The following is a 24465-nucleotide window of genomic DNA, read 5'->3' on the forward strand; positions in this document are numbered from 1 at the left end:
ACACTTGATGCCGAGCATTTAATGATGGAACTGTCACTACCTATTAATAATTTTAACGACTTAGGTCTGTCACAGCCGGGATTTGAACCCCAGCCTCCCGCATGCGGGGTGAACGTCCAACCTCTCAGCAACCGTGAGGATATCAAGCTGCCTTCTTTTGACAAATTCATGAGGATTTTGATTTGCTCAAACATTTTTTTACTAGTACCTGTCTGATTTCTGGTCATTCCAGCTCTCATTGTCACTTTGGTTTTTCAGCTCCCTGGGCCTCTTGAGATGGTGACACCCTACAGTAGGAGCAGTTCCTATCGGTATCTCTTAAAAGCAGACAGAGGTTCTCATAGCATCTGATCCATTGCTAGGGACAAACTTTTGTATGGAGCTGGTAAAATTTCTATCTTTTTTTAAGCTTGTTTGAGCTATAAGCTCAAGTGGGCTTTTCTGATCACCCATTGTTTGTCGTACATCTGTTTGTCTGTCTGTCTGTAAACTTATTTTTAAATTCTCTGCAATCACAGAACCCAATTTCAACCAAACGTACTACCGTTAAAGGATTAGAAATCGTTTAAATGAAGGACCTTCAAAGATAATCAACAATTGAAAACAGATAACATTGGGTCATTTAAGAATCGTCTCCATAACTACTGAGCTAGAAATGACGAAACATCTATAAGTCATGTGAAACCTTACTCAGTGATTGGGATAAGCTTAAGGATATGCAGGACGATGATCACGTGATGGTTGCGAATTTATTATAAATTTAGAACTGGACGCAGCGTAGTTAAGCTTCCCGAGAAAAATCACAATGCTGTACAGACACACTATACGTCGTCATAAAAAAAGTACGTCACGACGTTGTATCGCGGGGAAAATGCCATCATATTTTGTCGTAATTTGCTACCGCTGTAAAGTGTCATCTGTAAATCTGTTGATTGAATTCTTGTCAAATGATAATTTTCATTTTATTTCATAGTAATTACAAGTCTCTTTTTCATATATATACAATGCATATATTATATATATGTATAGTATGTGCCACAATAATTTTGATATTATAGCCTACAAGTCACCGAAATCGCTCCTGCATCAGCATGCACATGCAATTTGCATCTCTAGGCATTTACAAAAAGAAAGTCAACCGTCTGTAAACAATGACTCAGTGCAAGTGTAAGATGATGATCGTTTGTTGATATTTACTATAGTAGTGTGAAACGTACGAACTATTCAGGTGCTTTTATAATCGATCCTTGTTTGCGAAAAATACCTCTCCCCCTTTATGACGACAATCTTTACTTTTGTTCAAATATTAACGTCCATACTAGGAATGTTTAATTTTTGCAAGCACTTTCATGTAAATATAAGTACGCTTTATCTCTGAAACTATTTCATATTCCAAATTATTTTTACTAACTTTACGAAACACTGCTACTAAAATGGTAACTAATTTAAAAAATATGGCACACGTCGGAATTTATGCGAGAAGCAGACATGTGAAAAAGAAAAAAGTGCAAAGTCACAACATGTGCGATATATAAATACCTTGAAAAATAGCATGGAGATGATCGAGTCAAGCGACACTAACTACCATGGCCGCGGAAATGCTGTTGATCTAGTAAAGGAAGTAGTAGCTCATATTGACGTTAACTAGACCTAACCCGTGGTTTGAAAGAAGACGTATTGTTTAGAGCTAGACAAGACGTTTTGTTCGAAGCCATGTTTAATATATACATGTATATTTAAAAAAAATAATTTTTAATTTGTTTTCATTAATTAACTCAATTTTTGTTTCATAATTATAAAAATTCTAAATATTTCAATAGGTTCCAAACAAATATAGTTTCTAACAATGTATTTCAAAACAGGCACGAAGAATTAGGCTGCCCCCCGCCCCCCTTTTAATTTTGAAGTGCAAATAAATTGAGACTGTACCATCCCCCATTACTTTTAACAGTAGTTGTACATGAAAAGAATACAAGCTTGAAAGTTATTAATAACAAATATTTCGTCAAGCCTAACTCCAAGTGAACATATCAATGTATAACTTCAAGGACGCCTACCTCAAAATCAAGATTAGCTTCACCCCTTCATATTTCTACAGGAAGTTAGGTATATGAATAGCTTTTAATTGCAGTGTTTGCAAAAAAATTCATTGACAAGTTTTTGAGCAGTTCTTCATTTAGTATCTGGACTATCCTGTTTTGGGGTACCAATTTCCACCCTAAATCCTTAAATTTTCTCAATTTCTTATTATATGGTTATGTTTAAGCATTTTATTATTATATATTTTATATTTTACATATATTCTAAAAATTATTGTAAAAGATATAGATAAAAATTCCATCAAATTATTTTTTTGAATTGAAAATGGAAATAATCTTGTAAAATTCACAATTTTCGAAAAGGGGGGTAATTCAAAGCTTATTATCTCCCTTGTATACCTAGAAAGTGGCCATGAAATTTATACACATTGTACAGGACATCCTGGCTTCATGAAAAAAAGATAAAATATTCATTGACAAGTTATTTTTCGCCACATCGTCCCGCATGTCCTTAATGTGACAATGTCGCATTACCAGCTAGTGTCAATGTGACATTTCTAAAATGAATGCGCCATATTGAAATTTTTATGAGACATTTTAAAATGACAAGTCTGAGAGTCCAGTAAATTATAATCTAAACACTACTGACAGACTGTAATGCCATAGGTAACTTTATCTGAGACGAACACGAACTCACAATTTCCAATGGTTTCTTTTCTGCACCAGATGCAAAATATGAGACCATCATTGTATTCAAGCCTTTGATTCCTCATAGTTCTTAGCGCCAACTTTCTCTTCTGTAAGAACTGGTTGTTTCACCGATTTTCAACCAGAAATCACGATCTTAATCGCCGCCGGAAATATGTACTGGCCCGCCGGGCATGCGCGTTAATAATTTTTGGTAGCCCAATCCCGATTTTACTAGCCACGGTCATCGGGCTACCGCTTAATTTTGAAGACTGGCGCAGTGTTTCAATATTCTATGCGCCATTTTTTTTTATTTAATGCGACTATGGCGCAGGGCGCGTGCTTATCCCAATCACTGAGCCTTACGGACATATTGTAAATTGTTTGAAGTCTTGTTCCAGGGGATAGGATTAGGGTCACCGGTGCTTAGGAAAGACAAACACAACAGGCCAATGACCCCATTTATGGTAAATCGGAGGGGACATTCTGAAATTTATTGGGCTGAAATAATGTAAATTGAGGCCATTTTTTTTCTTACAGAAATTTGTCCATTGTCCGTCATCTTTGTTGTAGGGGTCATCATAAACTTTTCACATGTTCATCTTCTTCTCCAGAACCAGTGGGACAATTTCAACCAAGCTTGACACAAAGCATCCTTGGGTAAATGGAATTCAAGTTTGTTCAAATGAAGGACCACATTCTTCTCCAAGGGGAGATAATAGCAAAATAGTGAAACTACATTAACATCTTTAAAGAATCTTCTTCTCCAGAACCACTGGGCCAATTTCAACCAAACCTGACACAAGGGGATTCATGTTTGTTCAAATGAAGGGTCGTGCCCCTTTCCAAGTGGGGTTTAATAGTGAAATAGTGAAAATACATTGACGACTTTTGAAAATCTTCTTCTCCAGAAACAATTGGCCAATTTCATCCAATTATGGCACAAAACATCCTTGCAGGGGTAAAGGGGATTCAAGATTGTTCAAATGAAAGATAATCACAAAAATGCAGAAATAGGGTGGTGTTGTTTAAAATTGCTCTTGGCAGGAACCACTGGACCAGAAGAACTTAGATTTACATTAAAGTTTCTTGACATAGAACAAATTTAAGTTTGTTAAAACCAGGATCCCCGGGGATTCATTAGGGCCACAATAGGAGATCAAACTTTTACATTCAAATGTACAGGTAAAATCTTTGAAAATCTTCTCAAGAACCACTATGCCAGAAAAAAATACTAATTTACATGAAAGCCTCCTGACATAGTGCAGATTCAAGTTTGTTAAAATTATGGCGTCCGAGTGTAGGATAGGGCCATATTAGGGGATCACAGTTTTATAGATAAATATATACATGTATAGGGAAAATCTTTTAAAAATCATCTTCTGAAAAATCACTGAGCCAAAAAAGTTTGAATTTACCAGAAAGCTTCCTGACATAGTGCAAATTCAAGTTTTTTAAAATCATGCCCCCAGGAGAAGGGTGGATTGATTGATTGTATATTGTTTAACGTCCCTCTCGAGGATATTTCACGAGTTCATGTGGAGACGACTGGAGAAAGGTGGAGTCACAATAAGAGATCAAAGTTTTGTATACAAATATAAAGGGAAAATCTTTAAAAATCTTCTCAATAACCATTGGGCCAAAGAAATTTACATTTACCTGAAAGCTTCCCGACATAGTGCAGATTCAAGTTTATAAGATTCATGGACCCTGGAGGCAGGATGGGGCCACAATAGGGGATCAGAATTTTACATGTCAACATATGGGGAAATCCTTATATCCTTAGGATAGGAGAACTATTTTCTGAACTTTACGTTGGATGGTGAGTGGGTGAGAACTGATTTCTGAACTTTACGTTGGGTGGTGAGGGGGTGAGAACTGATTTCTGAAATTTACGTTGGGTGGTGAGGGAGTGAGAACTGATTTCTGAAATTTACGTTGGGTGGTGAGGGGGTGAGAACTGATTTCTGAAATTTACGTTGGGTGGTGAGGGGGTGAGAACTGATTTCTGAAATTTACGTTGGGTGGTGAGGGGGTGAGAACTGATTTCTGAAATTTACGTTGGGTGGTGAGGGGGTGAGAACTGATTTCTGAAATTTACGTTGGGTGGTGAGGGGGTGAGAACTGATTTCTGAAATTTACGTTGGGAGGTGAGGGAGTGGGGTGGAGAACTATTTTTTGAACTTTACGTCGGGGGGATGAGGGGGTGGAAAACTATTTTCTGAAATTCATATTGGGAGGTGAGGGATGGAGAACTATTTTCTGAACTTGACGTCGAGACGTGATGGGTTGGAGAACTGTTTTCAGAACTTTATGTAGTGAGTTGACAGGGATGAGAACTATTTTCTGAACTTTACGTTGAGACAAGAGGGGATGACAGGGTTACATGGTTTTTTTGTAGACGTTCTTGTTCTAATAGTATAATATAATGGTGGGAAGAAATAATTTTGGTTACCTAATGCTTAATGTTGAAATCAATTTTACAGGGTAGCAGTTACTTGAGATGTCCGGCTGATTGATGAGGATAATTTCCCTGAGACTCTAACATTTTGTAGGACTTGGATAGCTCTATTGCTGTAAAAATTGTCAGGTTTGTTAATGAAATTATGTAAATTGTTTTATAACTCATTCAGACAATGGCTGGGACAAATAGTGTTAACCCTTTTTAGCTCATGAGCTGAAAGCTAATGTGAGCTATTCTGATCATATTTTGTCCAGCATCAGTCTTTTAGTCTCTTCATAACTTTTAACATTTTTGACTTCTTCTCAAGCACCACACAGCTAATATCACTCACCTGATTTTCTTCCGCTTTTTAGCGAAATTCCGCTCTTTACATTTGTGCGATCGGTTAATAAATTTGTATTCCACTTTTTAAAAATAGATATACATGACTATTTTTATCCGGTGAATCTATTTTAGATCCTTTCATACTATCTTTCATCATTGGACGTAACACGCAATTTCATTGGTTCTTGGAAGCTAGTAGTTTATGTTTAACCTATCGTTGGTAGTTTCACTGAGAATGTTGGTCACGGTAAAAATCCGTAATGGATGCCAAACTTCTACGACCTGTGTTGGAGAATATTTCGCAAATTTGACCTATCTCTTACAATTCAATAGTGATGAGCAGCAAGGTTCAAGTTTCCCCTGAAGTTTTGAAATATAAGTCAAACTTCAAGGTCAAGATTTCAAAGACAATAGTGTAAAATGAAAGGTTCTGTCAGAAGGAATCTAAAGGCCGTACTTTAAATAGTTCAGGAGATACTGTCTAAGGTTGGGTTTCTTTAAAACAAATCAGACGGTAAGGTTTAGGTCACAAGGTTGAAATCTCTGGTAATATCAGGAAGGTCTTTTTACATAGAAAGTCGATATATGAAATATGAGAGCCATATGATTCACAATTCAAAAGTTAGTAGCAATGTTAAAGTAGGGGGCAGATATACAGGACAGGACAATATGCCCCCCCCCCTCCCCAGCTATAGTCGCAGGGGTATAAAACACTTGAATCCACACACCTGCTACACTTGAAAATGATTTGTTGAAGTGAATTACCTGCACTATCTAAACGTGTTTGCATATTAAAATGATTAATGATGACCCTGCTGTTTTTGAGATTAAAAAGAATTTCAAAAACATTTCCTTAAAAACTTGTGTCCATTATTGTGGTTCACCCCCCCCCCCCCCTCCCCCTCCCCGAGGACCACATTTGTGATATGATTAATTATGACCTTCTCGTTCTTTTGAAGACGAAATTTCCTTTATATCTCCATGTAAAACTTTGACCCCTGATGAGGCCCTACACAAACCCAAGGAGGCCATGGTTTTAACAAACTTGTATCTATACTATATCAGAAAACTTTTACCTCAATCTCATTTTTTCTTGCCCAGTGGTTTTTGAGAGATATTTAGCTCACCTGAGCTGAAAGCTCAAGTGAGCTTTTCTGATCGCTTTTTGTCTGTAGTCTGTCCGTCTGTCTGTCCATCTGTCTGTTAAACATTTACATTTTCAACTTCTTCTCCAAAACCACTGGGCCAATTTCAACCAAACATGGCCAAAAGCATCCTTGGGTGAAGGGCTTTCAAGTTTGTTCAAATGAAGGGCCATATCCCTTTCAAAGGGGAGATAATCACAAAATCGCAAAAATAGGGTGGGGTCATTTAAAAATCTTCTTCTCAAGAACCACTGGGCCAGAAGAGCTGAAATTTACCTGAAAGCTTCCTGACATATTGCAGATTCAAGTTTGTTCAAATCATGGCCCCCGGTGGTAGGATGGGGCCACAAGGGGGATCAAAGTTTTACATACAAATATATAGGAAAAATCTTTAAAAATCTTCTTCTCAAGAACCACTGAGCCAGAAAAGCTGATTTTTACATGAAAACTTACTGACATAGTGCAGATTCAAGTTTGTTCAAATCATGGCCCCTAGGGATAAGATGGGGCCCCAAGGGGGGATCAAAGTTTTACGCCCAAATATATAGGGAAAAACTTTAAAAATCTTCTTCTCAAGAACCACTAAGCCAGAAAAGCTGAGGTTTACATGAAAGCTTCCTGACATAATGCAGATTCAAGTTTGTTCAAATCATGGGCTCCGGGGGGTTGGATGGGGCCACAATAGGGGATCAAAGTTTTACATACAAATATATAGGAAAAATCTTCTTCTCAAGAACCACTGAGCCAGAAAAGCTGATTTTTACATGAAAACTTTCTGACATAGTGCAGATTCAAGGTTGTTCAAATCATGGCCCCTAGGGATAAGATGGGGCCCCAAGGGGGGATCAAAGTTTTACACACAAATATATAGGGAAAAACTTTAAAAATCTTCTTCTCAAGAACCACTAAGCCAGAAAAGCTGATGTTTACATGAAAGCTTCCTGACATAATGCAGATTCAAGTTTGTTTAAATCATGGGCTCCGGGGGAGGGGGGGGGGAATGGGGCCACAATAGGGGATCAAAGTTTTACATACAAATATATAGGAAAAATCTTCTTCTCAAGAACCACTGAGCCAGAAAAGCTGATTTTTACATGAAAACTTTCTGACATATTGCAGATTCAAGTTTGTTCAAATCATGGCCCCCGGTGGTAGGATGGGGCCACAAGGGGGATCAAAGTTTTACATACAAATATATAGGAAACATCTTTAAAAATCTTCTTCTCAAGAACCACTGAGCCAGAAAAGCTGATTTTTACATGAAAACTTACTGACATAGTGCAGATTCAAGTTTGTTCAAATCATGGCCCCTAGGGATAAGATGGGGCCCCAAGGGGGGATCAAAGTTTTACGCCCAAATATATAGGGAAAAACTTTAAAAATCTTCTTCTCAAGAACCACTAAGCCAGAAAAGCTGAGGTTTACATGAAAGCTTCCTGACATAATGCAGATTCAAGTTTGTTCAAATCATGGGCTCCGGGGGGTTGGATGGGGCCACAATAGGGGATCAAAGTTTTACATACAAATATATAGGAAAAATCTTCTTCTCAAGAACCACTGAGCCAGAAAAGCTGATTTTTACATGAAAACTTTCTGACATAGTGCAGATTCAAGTTTGTTCAAATCATGGCCCCCGGTGGTAGGATGGGGCCACAAGGGGGATCAAAGTTTTACATACAAATATATAGGAAAAATCTTTAAAAATCTTCTTCTCAAGAACCACTGAGCCAGAAAAGCTGATTTTTACATGAAAACTTACTGACATAGTGCAGATTCAAGTTTGTTCAAATCATGGCCCCTAGGGATAAGATGGGGCCCCAAGGGGGGATCAAAGTTTTACGCCCAAATATATAGGGAAAAACTTTAAAAATCTTCTTCTCAAGAACCACTAAGCCAGAAAAGCTGAGGTTTACATGAAAGCTTCCTGACATAATGCAGATTCAAGTTTGTTCAAATCATGGGCTCCGGGGGGTTGGATGGGGCCACAATAGGGGATCAAAGTTTTACATACAAATATATAGGAAAAATCTTCTTCTCAAGAACCACTGAGCCAGAAAAGCTGATTTTTACATGAAAACTTTCTGACATAGTGCAGATTCAAGTTTGTTCAAATCATGGCCCCCAGGGGGTAGGATGGGGCCACAAGTGGGGGAGGGGGGTCAAAGTTTTACATACAAATATAGGAAAAAGCTTTTAAAATCTTCTTCTCAAGAACCATTGAGCCAAAGAAGTTGACATTTACATGAAAGCTTTCTGACATAGTGTAGATTCAAGTTTGCAAAGGGTAGTTTGGGCCATAATAGGGACTAAGGTTTTACATGCAAATATATATGGAAAGTCTTCAGATATGGGCCAAGGTGACCAGGTGAGCGATGTGGCTCATGGGCCTCTTGTTAAATGACCCACCAATTTTTGCCTTTTCTTGATTATTTTCCCTTTGACTCTTCATTTGAACAAACGGTACTGCCACTGTGGTCTAGAGATTAAATCGCACGCCCCGCATGCTGAAGGCTGGTGTTCGAATCCTGGCCACAACAGATCTAAGTCGTTAGAACAGGTAGTGACAGTTCCATCGTCAAACGCTCGACATCAGGTGTGAATGTCACGGGTCCTCGGAGATGACCTTAAAAATGGATGTACCATGTCACAGTACATTGTAGGTGTGGCATGCTAAAGAACGCTCACTGCTCAATGGCCTTAAAGGGACTGATTCACGATTTTACCCAAAATTTTGTTTTTCACTTTTAATGATCAAAATCTACTGTCTAATGTGTTTGAAAGATTTCACATGAAAATTAAGGTGATACATCATCACCGAAGCTCATTTTAGAGAGTTTATTATTTGTTTTGTAAACAAAGATTTGCGGTATGCTATTGTTTACGAAATTTTCAAAAGAAATGGATATCTATCTAAGTATTATTATATCTTTCACATTTCAAGCATTTTTGGGGTGAAATGTGTCATCTAAAAGTTAAAATGTGTGACTATGCAGAATTAAGATGCATTATATTACAAAATCAATATTTCACTTGTTTGTTTGTTTACATAAAAAGACTCGAGTCTTTGTTTACATAACACATATTTAAGGCTAAAATATTACTTTTATTCTTGCATTCAGAAGGTCAAAATTTTGGCTGTCAACATTAAATGAGCTATATTTCTAATGTTTAACATCAAAAATGAAAAATATTTTTATCAAAAATCGTGAACCAGTCCCTTTAAGTGCCGAATATAGGTCTAAATTTAATTTTTAAACAAGATTCTATCAATCATTTGAACAAACATGAATTCCCTTTACCTAAGGATGAATGGTAACAGTTTTGATTGGAATTGGCCAAGTGGTTGTGGAGAAGAAGATGATAATGTAAAAAGTCAATAACAACAGATAAATTTCAATTGGAAAAGTTCAATTTGTATTGGTTATATTGGCCTGGATAGTTCAGTGTTCAGAGCACCTGCCTATTACATATGTAATACAGGGGTCTCGGGTTTGATTCCCGGTCCAGTCAAACCATTGATATCAGTCTGGATAGTTCAGTGGTTAGAGCAACTGACTAGTAATACAGGGATCTCGGGTTTGATTCCCGGTCCAGTCAAACCATTGATATCAGTCTGGATAGTTCAGTGTTCAGAGCACCTGACTATTACATATGTAATACAGGGGTCTAGGGTTCGATTCCTAGTCGAGTAAAAACCACTGATATTAATCTGGATAGTTCAGTGGTTAGAGCACCTGACTAATACAGGGGTCTGAGGTCCAATCCCTGGTCCTATCATATCGTGGGAACGAAGGGCCTTGGATTCGATCCCCATTGTGACACCAGTTCAGCCATATCTTCTTTTCCTTCCCATTACATTGACATGTATATAAACATGTAAATATATCACAAACTATCCTTGACAATTCAGTTTAATATGATTACACTTTGTTTGTTTTGTAGGACGGTGGAGATTTAGATAAGTGGTGTGATGTTATTGATGGTAAACAGAAGACTGTGACCTTGAATCTGAAGATCTGTGATGAAGACTGGACGTTTGGGGTCACTCTCTGTTACAGTACTACAAATCTAAGTAAGTACTCAGTAATAATGTAAGACTGAACTCTGTATCATGTTTATCTAATATATACATTGTAAAATCAAACACATATTGAATTAATTCACAAACAAAATAATGTTAAACTCACAAACACAAGTACATGTTACACATCACAAACAGAGGACTGTAATGTACACAGGGCTGTAATTAACACAGGGCTGTAATGTACACAGGGCTGTAATTAACAAGCTGATGTAATTAAGAAGTAGAAGGAATTAACACAGTGCTGTAAGTTACTCTGTGATTAGACATGTAATTAACACTGTGTTGGTAGATGTAATTAACACTGTAGAGCTGTGTAATTAACACTGTGATTATAGATATTGGATTTTCTTCACTTTAGCAGTGTAACACTCAGCCACAAAGAGGTTGTCTCTGATGTCCACACATAAACCCCATGGACGTTCTAAATCACAGTGAATGTAACGGAGGAACTGTCCGTCCTGATCTAGGATGTGGATACGGTTATTGTTATAGTCTGCTGTCAGGATGTGACTCTGGCTGTCTGTAGTGATGCCGAATGGAATAAATGATTGCTTGGTATTAGAGGGATGACCAGTGTATCTAAATCGGAGTTTTCCTGACTGATTGACCACCACTACTGCACTAGCTAAACAGTCAGCCACACAGATATCCAGGTTCTTGTTCTCACTGAGGTATTTAGGGAATGTATCAGATGAGTAGAGAGGACGACCCTGATCATCAAACTGAATGCTTTGTTTCTCTGTGGAGCCGGAGTAACGCACGACTTTGGATTGTTTTCTATCATCACTGATCATGGTAACCAGGAGGTCGTTACCCGCGGTACAGCAGACATAGCGAGGTCTCCACCCCTGTAGTGTGATCACGGTCTGTATCTGTTTATTCTTAATTAAGTTTATAGTTTTAGTTTTATAGTCAGTATAAACAAGATCTCCGTCCCGTGTCACTGCTATGTCGTGTGGTAGTCTCCCTGACTTGGTTTGTATTGATGTCAGTAGTTTACTCTGGAGGTTGAGCAGCTTCATGGTGTCGTTATTCCCGCATGTCCAGACTTGATCTTCACTCAGACAGCTAACACTGTATAGATATGTGTACCCAGTGTCTATGGTGGCGGTGACGCGCGGCTCATCAAGCAGTGGTTTGACTGGAGGAGACGATACAGCTTCTGCTGACTTCATTGTGTCGTTATGTTCTGTGTTAATGGATAATGGCGACAGAGAACCAAACATTTCATTCAGCTGATCTTTGTTTATTTTCTGAGGAGAGAAACTCGGTAATGTAACTCGGACTTTAGGCGGTAATGTTCTAAATTGGGAATTCCTAGATTTGTAAGTAGAGGTTAAGGAGACGTCATTGGATTTTAGGATTGATTTCAAGTCGGACATGATCTGTTTGAGTTCCGCCATTTTCTGTGTGATTTCTTCTGTATTTTTATTTAGCTCGTCCAGATGTTTAGTTTTCATCTCCGCAATGGCGGATTTCTGTCGGTTGACAATGGCGGTAATCTCCCGGTGTAGGATTTCTCCTTGTTCATCGGCATCTGTCGTCAGTTTCCCGTATTTTGTTTCTAACTTGGCTTTCTCGGTTTCGACATTAGACGCCATTTCTTTATATCGCGGGTAAATTCTTGTCTCGAGTTCTTCTAGATCTTTTTGTAAACTTTCTGTTTTAGCGCTGAACTTTTCCAGAATATCTGATACATCGTGACCTTTATGTTTTCCAAATAAGGCGCAGGTAGAACAGACAGGAACGCCACATTTTTCACAGTAAATTTCACAGTGTTTATCGGCGTGGTCTGGACATTTTGGGTAGTTAGGAGTAGACTTTCTGTGTAAAAACGGCACGATATTGTGTCTTTTAGACGAGTCTGAGAGATGCTTTACTGCACAGTTACCACAGAGATTTATATTACAAAGTTCACAGTGACTCTGTAGGGGGACAGTTTCACAGAGGTCACACAGTAGGACTTCCTGAGCACTGCGCCGGGGATGCATTTCTGATGGCGGGATCACACGAGAAGTTTACTGTTGATTAAATAAAACCGGAATTTCATTTCAAGATGTTGACAGATTAAAACAATTAACGAAATATAATTATAGTATGATATAAAACACAGCAGTCATTACTATAATAATAATTTAGTCTCACCTTAAAATCCAACATGGCCTCCCTGTTCTTTCGACCTTCCGTCTAGTCCTGAGAATTAAATACTTGTGCGGCGTGTCAGCCTGTATACACTATCTACGTGTTATCGCTTGAGTAAATATATAGTTTTAAAGTTTGCTTTGACCTAGTTTATGTTGGGTAGTTTTGCTAACATTTACGATTAGCAATATCCATTGGAGGGGGAGGGGGGGGGGGGGGGTTCATGCAGTAGACCTCCGTTTTGGTACTAAATACATATTTGTGTTTTGATATACTTTTTTCTGTTGTAGAATGAGTTGAGTGGAATAATGAACCTCCAGATGTCTATGTACACATGTATGAATAAACTGTTGTACTCGCGCATGCGAGCTTATCCTATATTATGTGTTCGAGTTTTATTTCCTTAATGTTTTAGGATTTGTTGAATTAGTGCAGGGGCGGATCCAGAAAGTTTTGAAAGTGTGGGGTCAAGGCGCCCCAGCATATAATTTCCCCCTATGTACAAAGTCAGTATACCGGTAGAGTTTCCCCCTGGTCGGGAAAACCGCCCTGGTATAGAATTTCCCCCTCCGGATTTCGTTTGTTATAGTTTAATGAAATAGATATGCGCTCATCAATATTACGACATTCATAAAACAAAGGAATATTTTTTGAGATGTTGAATTTGGGTTTACTCGCTGAAAACTTTGAAATGCACATTGTAAATACAAGGTCTAGGTCAATATCATTAGGATTTTTCTTAAAAGGTCGACTAATAGATATACAATTAAAATATCTGAAAAGTAAAATATATGAACTGCACAAATAAAAGTAATTTGTTCTCGTTTATTTAAATTTAAAATTTTAAAAACATTAACATGCCAAGAAATTCTTAGCAAAATCTCCTGTATAGAAAAACCGTTATAAATCAGTGACCACAATTAAGAGATAAACGACGGCTATTATTAATCAGCATGTAATATGGTCCTATTGAAACCAACGAATTCAAGACCGGGGAGGATTTCTTGGCATGCTTCTCCCCAACTTCACTATTTCAAATGTTAGATACTAGAAAATAACGACAAAAGCTTGAGATGTCTGAATACATTTTGATATACCATTACACGTTTTGAATAATTTCCTTTTTTTTAAATACACAAGATCCTGCTCAATTTTTTTTTAAAAAAGATAAGAAGAATTCCTGGGTTTAGATAAGAAAGAGAATTCTAGTAATAGAACTGGAAACGGATACATAGCTAAAATGTAAGAAGGGGGGAGGGCGTACTGTCATTTAAGAGGAAATTCTATACTGGGACGGTTTTTCCTAGGGGGAAAATTGGGCCCGGTTTAATTCTTCCTCGAGGGAAATTCTATACCAGGCCCATCATCTATCCCGGGCCCGTTTTTACGGAGGGAAAGTCTATGCGGGGGAAAATTCTATGTTACAACACCGGCACTATAGTGAATTACAACAGGGATTATGAAAAAGAACTTCCTTCCAGTGATTTATTATACGTTCTGGGGTATATAGGAATCACTCTGTCCGTCCGTCTGTCTGTCTGTGCAGATTCGTGTCCGGGCCATAACTTCTTTGTTCTTTGACTTAGGCATACCATATTTGGCACACGGGTAGATCACCATGGGACGATGTGTCATGTACCTTCATGACCTCCATATAACCTTGACCACAAGGTAAAAATTAAAGGTTTTTACAATGGATTCGTGTCAGGGCCATGACTTCTTTGTTCTTTGACATAGGCATATCATATTTGACACATGAGTGTTTCACCATGAGACGATGTGTCGAGTATTTTATGACCTCTATATGACCTTGAACTTTGATCTGAAGGGCAAAATTGTTTATAGGGTTTTAACATAGTCATACCATAAGACATAGGTGTAAAACCATGAGACTATGTATCATGTACATTCATGACCTCTTTATGACCTTGACCTTTGATCTCAAGGTCATAATTATAGGTTTATGCCATGGATTTGTGTTCGGACTATATCTTCCATTTTCTTCTACAAAGGCATACCATATTTTTACACTCAGGAAAGAGGTAATTTATACCTATTCACAACACCCTTTGGGAGATTGGGGTAAGCGGGGGGGGGGGGGTATTCTTAGTGAGCATTGCTTACAGTACATCTTGTTTCATAATGATCTGTTTGCCGTTATATGGCGGATCCAGAGGGGGTCCGGACCCCCACCTTTTTTTTCTCTTTTTTTTTGCCGCGGAACAAAAATTTAAGGTATTCAATTTTAACGAACTTTGAGTCTAAATGATATGAAAGGTGGATACTTGCATCATTCAAATTTATCAACAACAGTATATCATTTAAGGTAGCTCACTACACTAAAATTTTATTTAATGGCTCGTTAATACACTTATGAAGTATGGTTTCACCATTGAAAGAATGAAACAAGCTTTCAATTATTTTATATGATTTTTCTGTAATTTTCCCCGGAATGGTAATAAAGGTGTTTTGTTTGCAAATAAGAGATTCTTGAGTCCACATTTCGCTGTGATTTGGTGTTTGATATGAATATCTGATAAAACATACCTAAAAGATTCAGATATAAACATTCTATTTTTTTTAGAAAAATATCTATGAAAATTTAAAACGCTATTTGCTAAAATAAAATTTAATCTACGAATAAAAAATCTTCAAGAAACATGTCAGAAAAGATATATATCCAAGAAATATATTGTAAAAAATAATTGAAACGAAATTATTAAATTTTAGATATAATCACTATATTCAAACTGGGGAAAAAAGTACCGATCCCGATCAAATTTGTTAGAAATCGTTAATTTAATTATATTGTTGCTGATTGTATGCACTGTTCATCAAGAAATTAGTTTCCTTTATAAAGGACAAGGTACGGTTTTAGCCAAAATCTGCCCTGAGAAGAAAATTCACCAAAATACTAAATCTGGTATTTGAGAATGTGCCATTTATGAAAATGACCACTGTTATGCTTTATCTACCATATCAGCTGTAATATATTTAACGGAAAACTCTATATTAAACTGACGACGTCACCATCAACTTCTCTACCGTACCGGTCAATTTGACCGGTGGCGCGTAAAAACAGGGCAACGCAAAAGGAGTGCCTCTAAATCTTTGAAACTACGATCATAAGATATATGATCCATATATCATATTTTTGGAAATTTACTCTATTTTTGACTATGTAAAAATCAATAAAGTAAGTAATGCCATTAAATAAAAAAAAAAGCATTTAAAGTGAAGGATGGCTTCGTCTAAATATGACGCAACGCTTTTTCGCAAGGTCATTTCCCCCCTCGATATGATTTTTTTTATTTTCCTTATGAATTCAATATTTTTTATATTTTTGAAAAGCATATATTCCCAGCTTTCAGAAGATATAAAAATTATTTTTAATGCCTGGCAAAGTTATAAGAAAATAGCAATTTTTTGCAAATGTACGTTTTCTTATGATTTTATTTCTCAATGTTTAAACATATCGGCGTTTTACCTATATTTATATATGGAAATAGGGAAAGTAAATACAGCCTGTAAAAGTAGAGGGAATTTCCTTTTTGATGGGCCCTTATTCGTGTTATAATTCTCGGTATATTTATATTACGATAAAATGAAATTGTGACATGCTGCGCGGTTTTCTTTAAAATTAGCGACAAAACGTCGTCGCTAAAAGCGATCGACGCGCGTCGCACAAAAAAGTGGTGAAAACTATAAAAATTTGTATTGTCCTCTTAAATTAGTAAATTCAGTACCTTTTGATACAATAAAACAATATACACATGTGTATGAAATAATCAACCAGGTATTTTCTGCTTTTTTAAAAAAAAAGCATAAAACGAATATTGGTATATAACAGTTACACAACCTACATGTAACTTCATAAAACATCTATTGAGAATGTTACATCGGCAGAGTAAATTAAAAAAAAAAAAAAACTTTAATTTCAGATATAAACTTTATATTTGTTCGGAATAATAATAATTTGACAATGCATCAAATTCACTCATGGATGCCATCGTATTACATCCGAGATCCTATGTTGAGTGCGCGAGACATTCGAGGAGTTCCGATTGAGGAATGTGCTACACGGGCAGATGAAAACAACCCATGGTCTCGCGCGAAGTGAGCGGAATGAAAGAGACGTATCCGGTAAATATCATTTATCCGGAATGCTAGTGAGTAATGGCGGCAATAAACAAACGAAGCTAAGCGAAGACGTTGAACGAAAAACTTCTTTCTTTATTTATTTCTTACCGTTATAATAGATCAGTGAAAATGATGGACAACGATCAATCGCATAAATCCCATGAAGAATACAAAACTGAAAGTAGGACAAATAGATCTCTGGACATACCAGAGCTGAGGTGAGATAAGGTAAGTATAGGGCTAATCTAAGCTGATGTTATGAATGAAATGCAAGACTTAACCCAGCCTACTGGTTTCACAATACCATTACATCGAAATGATCATTGTATTTTCGTACAACCCCGTTTCAATATTGACATAAATGCTTTAGATATAAGACATTGATTTGGGGGAGTGGACATCGGGGGGGATGGGTGTAGGCTAAAGTGTTAAGATGAAAATGGGAGGCTCAAGGGATGTTATCAAATTTATCAGATATAGCATGTATACCAGAACTAGTAAACACAGTGAAAGGTGAAGATAACAAACAGTGATTAATCTCAGTTGGGCAAACACAGACCCCTGGGCACACCAGAGGTGGGATCGGGTGCCTAGGAGGAGTAAACATTCTCTGTCGACCGATCACACCTATGTTGTTGGACTGAGAATGTTGTTACTCACTCTTAGTGGATTAACTAACATATAATACTAATAATATACTATCCGTTAGCACTGTCTCTTGCTGTTCTGACATTGCAGTTTAGTGTAATTTACAGATACAGTTCAACATATAAACTTTATATTTATTCTCTATACATGATGTATCTGTTCATTCTACATGAGGCTGAAGTGGATATATTTTTAGCACCAACTCTTGCTGCCTCTTGTTGATGTATCAAGCATCTTATATATTGCATTAGGGATAACACACATGTATCAACTGGGTACTAATGCTTACATATAAAAATGGAAATATACTAATGAGTGTATTACTCCAAGAATTACTCTTCACTTTAGTCTAGTCAATCTAGCAAATCACCTCAAAGTAATTGCAACAGAAACAAACTCGACGGAATTTGTTAAACAAAAGCGTGATTAACAACATACAAAAAATCGGACAAAATCGGACAATGGGAAATATTTAAAATTTAGACTTAAGATTGATCGATCCTCATGTGATGTCATAGGTTTTTGCAAAAATCTTAATAAATTTAACTTTGCACATGATAGAAATATATCTTTCTAAGGAATGCTATTCAATGGATATAATAAAATATCTGGTAAACTAATAATACTGAAAAAGTTTATATTTTCCATAGATAATCAATTATTTATGATTTTAAAAATGTTGTTAAGGGCAATAACTCCTGTGCTGGGATTTCCTATACAGGATGTCTATTATACATTGGTTTCCCTAATATCCACAATTAATCTATACATATTTATGAATTAGCAGTTTTTTTAAAACTGTTGATATTTAAATTTTGTCATTTCAACAAGTTTTTATCTATTTTTATTATTCTGTTTAACGAAAATGTGTGATTTTCTGATGTTGATGTATACTTCTGTTTTTGTATGTCTGACATCTTTAAAAAGGTGATGACATATACATTTTCTTTGGTTATTAATTGAATTAAACTATATTGAGTAGAAATTAATAAAGATTTTCCACTTTTAACCATTAATATTGATAAGTCACACGAGGATGGAGCTACCTTAAATGTTTTAGTAAACCATCGATATTTTGTGGTGTTTACGGCACGCCGTACACGTAAAGGGGAGTAACTTAACTGTGACAGTCATCGGAATAATGTTATACACGACAATCTAAAGTGCATGTAATAAAAAACGCGATTAAACAGCTTAACAGTGGTATTAAAAAGGTGATTTTAAAACCTTCTATATACATACAATATTGCTCAGCATCTTATATTCTTTGCCGACTTCCATTCCCGGGGAACTTTCGCGAATAAAGCTTCAAAATATTTTGTTTGACCCTCTACTGAATTAATTTTAATTATAAAACACAATATTTACTTTAGAAGTTATGAATAATAAATTATAAATGAAATCTTAAAGAATTAGTGTCAATTTACAAGGGGGAATTACGGTTGTTAAAAAAGAAAGTATGGAAAGCCATTCGGATTAAAAGTTTCAGTTATTTTGTATCTTCATCATTTGAGCAAGCGTTTTGTATTAAAAACTTTTATAAAACTAAGTAAGTAAAGTATTTTTGCTTTTCTTTTTCAAATTCAGGTTTGGGGAGTCATTCATGGGTAATAATAATGATAATAAAACATTGATAATATAAATAATAAAAATCAATGTAAGTAAACACTTGCGCATAGTATCATGATTTGATGTAAAATCGAGTAGTTACTCTTTCTAATTAGTCTTGGGCTCACGACCTGCGGAACCATATATCCTAGCAGCATGCGAACAGCGCGCTAGACCGCCCGACCATCTATTCAAGACAAAACTTGTTTTCGATGACGATGGAATTTTCGCCACGCTGGCACACGATCATTGAGAATGGAAATGGGATTATTTATCGTAAATTCAAGAGGATCATACAACATTAATGCACATTGTGTTTGAAATGTCTATATATAAAGCACAGAAATAGCAACGAACACTGAAATAAACATAACTGCCCTAAGGGACGAAATCAATGTCGGATGAAAATTTAAATTCAATTAGTTAGGGGGGGGGGGATAAAAACTCCCGCAAGTTTCTGTCATCCGACATCGATTACACTTTAGCGGAAAAAGGAAAAGACAAGCGACTGTTGAATACCACATAATATTTAAAACATATTAATGAACATTTAATAGATTTAATGTACACTTTCATTTGTGAATAAACAGTAGAAAAGGTATACAGAGGTATACAGAGTGTTATTTATAATCGTACGTTTCTTTTCTATTTATTCGATTAGTTTCAACATTTGTCATATTAAGTTTTAAAGCGGGGGGGGGGGGGGGGGGGTTCTTGGTGAAAACTGTGTGAACTTAGTTTTTTGTAAATGCAAGGCAAATTGTGACACTAGCTGTTGTACTTGTAAAAACATGGACTGAACTGTACTGCAATTACTCAAATGATCACTTATATAATTATCAGGCACGTAGCAATAATGGCTCTACACCTTTTATCATTACTTGCAAAGTTGATAAATTTTTACGTACAGAGGTCGATTTTTAGACAGATTGGTTGCCCTCCCTCCTCTTTTTCTTTTTTTTAAAAAAAATAGCATTGTCGTGAACTGTACACAGTGGACGTGTAAAATTGAACTGAGAGAACAAACTTACCCCCCCCCCCCACCACCACCACCACACACACCATCAAGGATTTTTATAACTTTGGATTAAAATTTACTTGTCAATTTTCAGGCAATATTGTGAAATTATCTTCACACACCCCTTTTTTGTACGATGCTGCGTGCCTGATTCATTTGCTTTTAATTCTATGTGTCCATTGTTTTTTAAAACAGATTCTCGGTATTAATTGCACAATAATTTGGATAGAACTAAACATCAAATACGGCTATAACCCCCCCCCCCCTCCCCCCTCTTTCCCAAACACTAGAACTTGACGAAGTGCACGTATTAAAGATTTCTTTATAAAATCGAAGAAACTGAACCTTGTTTCGTCATAGATGTAGTACAAACTGTTAAAACTCAGCTTAATAAAGAATTTGGTAACGTAAGCTTTACTATACACTGTTTGTTTTAAAATACTACATGTATTTATGTGAAACATAGGACCGGAATGGTAAGCGCGCCTCCAACTTCCGATGTAAGGGGAGTAACTGCAAAAATGTCGGTCATCTTTTACAGACCATTTTTGAAGGGGCACTTGTTTTGTGTTAACAGTTTGTTTTAATGTATAAATCTTCATGTGGTAACTCATATATGCCTAATGGACAGGAAAAAGTATTTTCTTCCAAAATCCAGTTTTTAACGATTTTTGTTGGAAAATGAAGATTTCAGCCCAAAATTCAGCAAGGGAAAATAAATATTGGTGCAGAAAAGTTTAGTTGTGCATTTGGAAGTTTTATTCTTAAATTTATAAGATCAATGTCATCTCTTCTATAAAACAGTCATTTCCTATCATTTCCAGTTTTTCACTATTTTTGTTTCAGAAAAAGGTAGGTTTTCCTACCTGAAATGGTATTTTTCATATATATTGCCAATAATCTATATATCTTACTTGTTGAGCAGTTTTTAAAATAAATCCTAACTTCATTTTTTTTATTGGTAGACTCAAATGTATGACAAAATGTGGGTTTTCTTCTTAAAATTTCAATCTTTAACAATTATATTAAAAAAAGCAAGATTTTACCCAAAAATTACAGTCAAGGAAAGAATATATTCTGCTGTAAAAAAAAATAATCGAACATTTCCAGGTTGAAATTTGAGATATGAAACTTATTTTTACTGTATGTTACATAAAATGGACATTTTCTTCAATTTCCAGTTTTTAGCGATTTTCATGAAAAAACACATCCTTTTACCCCAAAATTCCAATTTTCCCATGGAAATACAAAAGCCGATTTTTAATATGTTGTTTGCATGTGTTTTCTTGCATGAATAATCAAAATTTCATTTCTGTTGCAATTAGTTTGAGGTTTTGCTCATTTTTGAGCTAGATTGACTAGACTATGGGTATTGTCTGTGAACTGTAGATCTACCCAGATTTAATAGATTCAATAAGAATTGAAGGTCAAAATCATGGTGGTAACACAAAGCCACTAAATACAAGATGTTCGAGGCTTGTTAAATGGAAAAAAATTATGAAAATGATAGTCTCCAACAATATCTACATTTAACTCATATGTGAAATCTGACAACATTTTCAATATTCAGACAGATGGAAACCAATGTAATTCAGACGAAAAGGGAATGCAACTCAAAATACCAAGGAAAAACAAGAAAGGCCATTGTGAATCAGCAGCTGATGTCCTATACAACCATCCTTCCATGACACATGCAATGGGAAGGTAACAGCTAAGTATATAAATTGATATTAAAATCCCACACTCGTTCCATATAATGTCCCTTGAACATTACAAGTATTTACTTATTCCAAATACATGTACATAGTTTAAAATAAAATCAGAAATTCTAACATTTTTTTTCTTTTAAAGTTTAATTTCAGGAAACAAAGCCTACCTGAAACTTCAAAATGACGTTTCCAGAAAGCTAAAAATCAACAAAAAATGGCTAGTATTGTAACTAACACCTTACAACCCAGATTTCATTCCACTGAAAAGAAAAGGGGCAGAGTAAGAAGTTTTTATTAATGAAAGATAAATATATGCTGAAACATCTTAAAAGATATATTGTTAGCTCACCTGAGCTGAAAGCTCAAGTAAGCTATTTTAATCACCTTTTATCTGCCGTATGTCTGTAAACGTTACACATTTTCATCTTCTCCAGAACCACTGGGCCAAATTCAACCAAACTTGGCGTACATCATCCATGGGTTAAGTTTGTTGAAATGAAAGGCCATGTCCCCTTCAAAGGGGAGGTAATCACAAAAATGTAAAAATAGGAGGGGAGTCATTTAAAAATCTCCACAAGAACCACTGGGCCAGGAAATTTCAAATTTACATGACAGCTCTCTGACATAGTGCAGATTCAATTTTTTTAAATCATGGATCCGAGGGTAGGGTGGGCCTCAATAGGGGATAAAGGTTTTACATACAAGTATATAGAAAAAATCATTTAACAAAATATTTCTTGAACTATTTAAGCTAAGGCTTTTATATTTTGTATATATACATTCTTTAAGAAAAGTTCTTTCATGTGATGTAACGGTGTTCAGTCTTGAGACTTTGACCTGGAAGTTTGACCTACTTTTGATAAAAATCTGACCTATTCAATGCAAGGTGAAGATAACGAACAGTGATCAATCTCATAACTCCTACAAGCAATACAAAATAGATAGTTGGGCAAACACGGACCTCAAAATATCTCAACTATTTAAGGTAGTGATTGCAAGGCATCACGTGGTTTATTCATGTAGTATCTAAAAAGAGGCTATTTTCGCTTGCGATCCCGGAATACGGCAAGCGCTTAAACATCAGTAATAATGACAGACGATGGACACAAAAACTTGCAGCTAAAACCAAGCACAGGGTAAAGTGAAAATATGTTTAGAACTATAGGAATGAAATACAATACAAATGAAAAATTCTTTATGTAACTAATTATCTTTTAAATAATAGTCTTTAGGCCCTAAGTCTCCAAAATGCATATACCCCCCCCCCCCCGTTAATTTTCAGTCTTACAGCATGTAAATTTAATTCACAAACCACTAGGCCTATATTAAAATAATGATATGCTATGAATTTCATAACATGTGTATGGTGTTAGTACACATAAATCTGGAATACTAATATGTAACGTGGATGTTAAGAGAAATCAAAAAGTGTGTATTCTAAAAAGCAGCACTGGCTGTTATCTTTTTCTCAATTTATATCACTTACTCTTTTTGTTTCAATCTTAAAAACCATCTGAAATACATGTACCATTTATTATGGAAAGTCGACAAGAGGGGATACCATGGCAACCGTAGCGTCACAATTCGTGAAAACCATATATTATATTATAATTTCACAATGAGTTACAGTTATTGTCAACTACAAAATATGTAAAAATAAAAAAAAATTCATAGATTCATTAATTTTCAATGACCCATGCAATCACTACCTTAAGATAGAGCTTTCATATTTTGTATAAAGATTTCTTATGGCAAGATCTTTTGTATCATACCATGATCAATTACCTTGTGACCTTGGTCTTATCCAGAACAGCAAGATCATGTCAATCATATTGGTATTGAGGCATTTCTGTGTTATGTGAATTCATTTTCAGTAATGTTGTGATCCTTTTGGGCTCATATAGGCTGGGGCCACAATATGGGATCAACATTTTTCATGGGAATAAAGATTGAAATCTTTTTAAAATCACAACAACTTTACAATGGCAGGGCCGAGGTTACCCCGGTGAGCGATAATGCTCTTTTGTACTGTTTACGATGCATGTATTTAAAATTTATCATGGGGTATATTTGCATTTATTTTTTCAGAAATTTTGCATGTCCATGTCTTGGAAGGTGACAAGGTGGGAAGTCAAAAGATGCTTACCAGATCAGATGCTTGCAGAGGATACTGGGGATAAAGGCAGAAAATGATGAAAAAAAGTGGCAGACAGGGCGGACATGAATGCAATAAACAATGAGCTGAGGAGACGGTGATGGAACTATATAGGACACGTGCTATGGAGGGGAGGTGACAATGACAGTGAGATGGCGTTAGGTTGGACACCAGGAGTCGTATGCATAAACATTCTTAAGTCCTTAAGCATATACTTAAGTATGAATTTCTTGCTTAGCAGGTTGAGATTTTACTTAGCATATTGCTTAGCAGATTGCGTAAAACTTCTTAACTCTTAAGTA

The 24465-nt window shown here is 36.0% G+C and overlaps 1 protein-coding gene and 1 long non-coding RNA gene across 2 annotated transcripts; one reads left to right on the plus strand and one right to left on the minus strand.

Moving 5' to 3' along the window:
* The first annotated feature begins 37 nt into the window (after window positions 1-37).
* On the plus strand, window positions 38-13263 carry LOC130047723 (uncharacterized). Its single transcript, XR_008796542.1, has 5 exons — window positions 38-385; window positions 5213-5316; window positions 10602-10731; window positions 11102-11607; window positions 13176-13263. It is a non-coding gene; the product is annotated as an uncharacterized LOC130047723 (long non-coding RNA).
* Window positions 10762-13089, minus strand: LOC130047722 (E3 ubiquitin-protein ligase TRIM71-like). Its single transcript, XM_056143105.1, has 2 exons — window positions 12889-13089; window positions 10762-12764 (listed from the first exon to the last, which is right to left on the minus strand). The coding sequence occupies exon 2, from the start codon at window positions 12732-12734 to the stop codon at window positions 11073-11075; it is 1662 nt and encodes a 553-aa protein (XP_055999080.1). The 5' UTR covers window positions 12735-12764; window positions 12889-13089; the 3' UTR covers window positions 10762-11072.
* Window positions 13264-24465: the final 11202 nt, after the last annotated feature.

The sequence above is a fragment of the Ostrea edulis genome, chromosome 7 (genome assembly GCF_947568905.1).
Source record: "Ostrea edulis chromosome 7, xbOstEdul1.1, whole genome shotgun sequence".
NCBI classification, from domain to species: domain Eukaryota; kingdom Metazoa; phylum Mollusca; class Bivalvia; order Ostreida; family Ostreidae; genus Ostrea; species Ostrea edulis.

What these genes read in the sequence shown, in the direction of transcription:
- LOC130047722 (XM_056143105.1), bottom strand. Translation starts at nt 12,734, where the DNA reads ATGCATCCCCGGCGCAGTGCTCAGGAAGTCCTACTGTGTGACCTCTGT.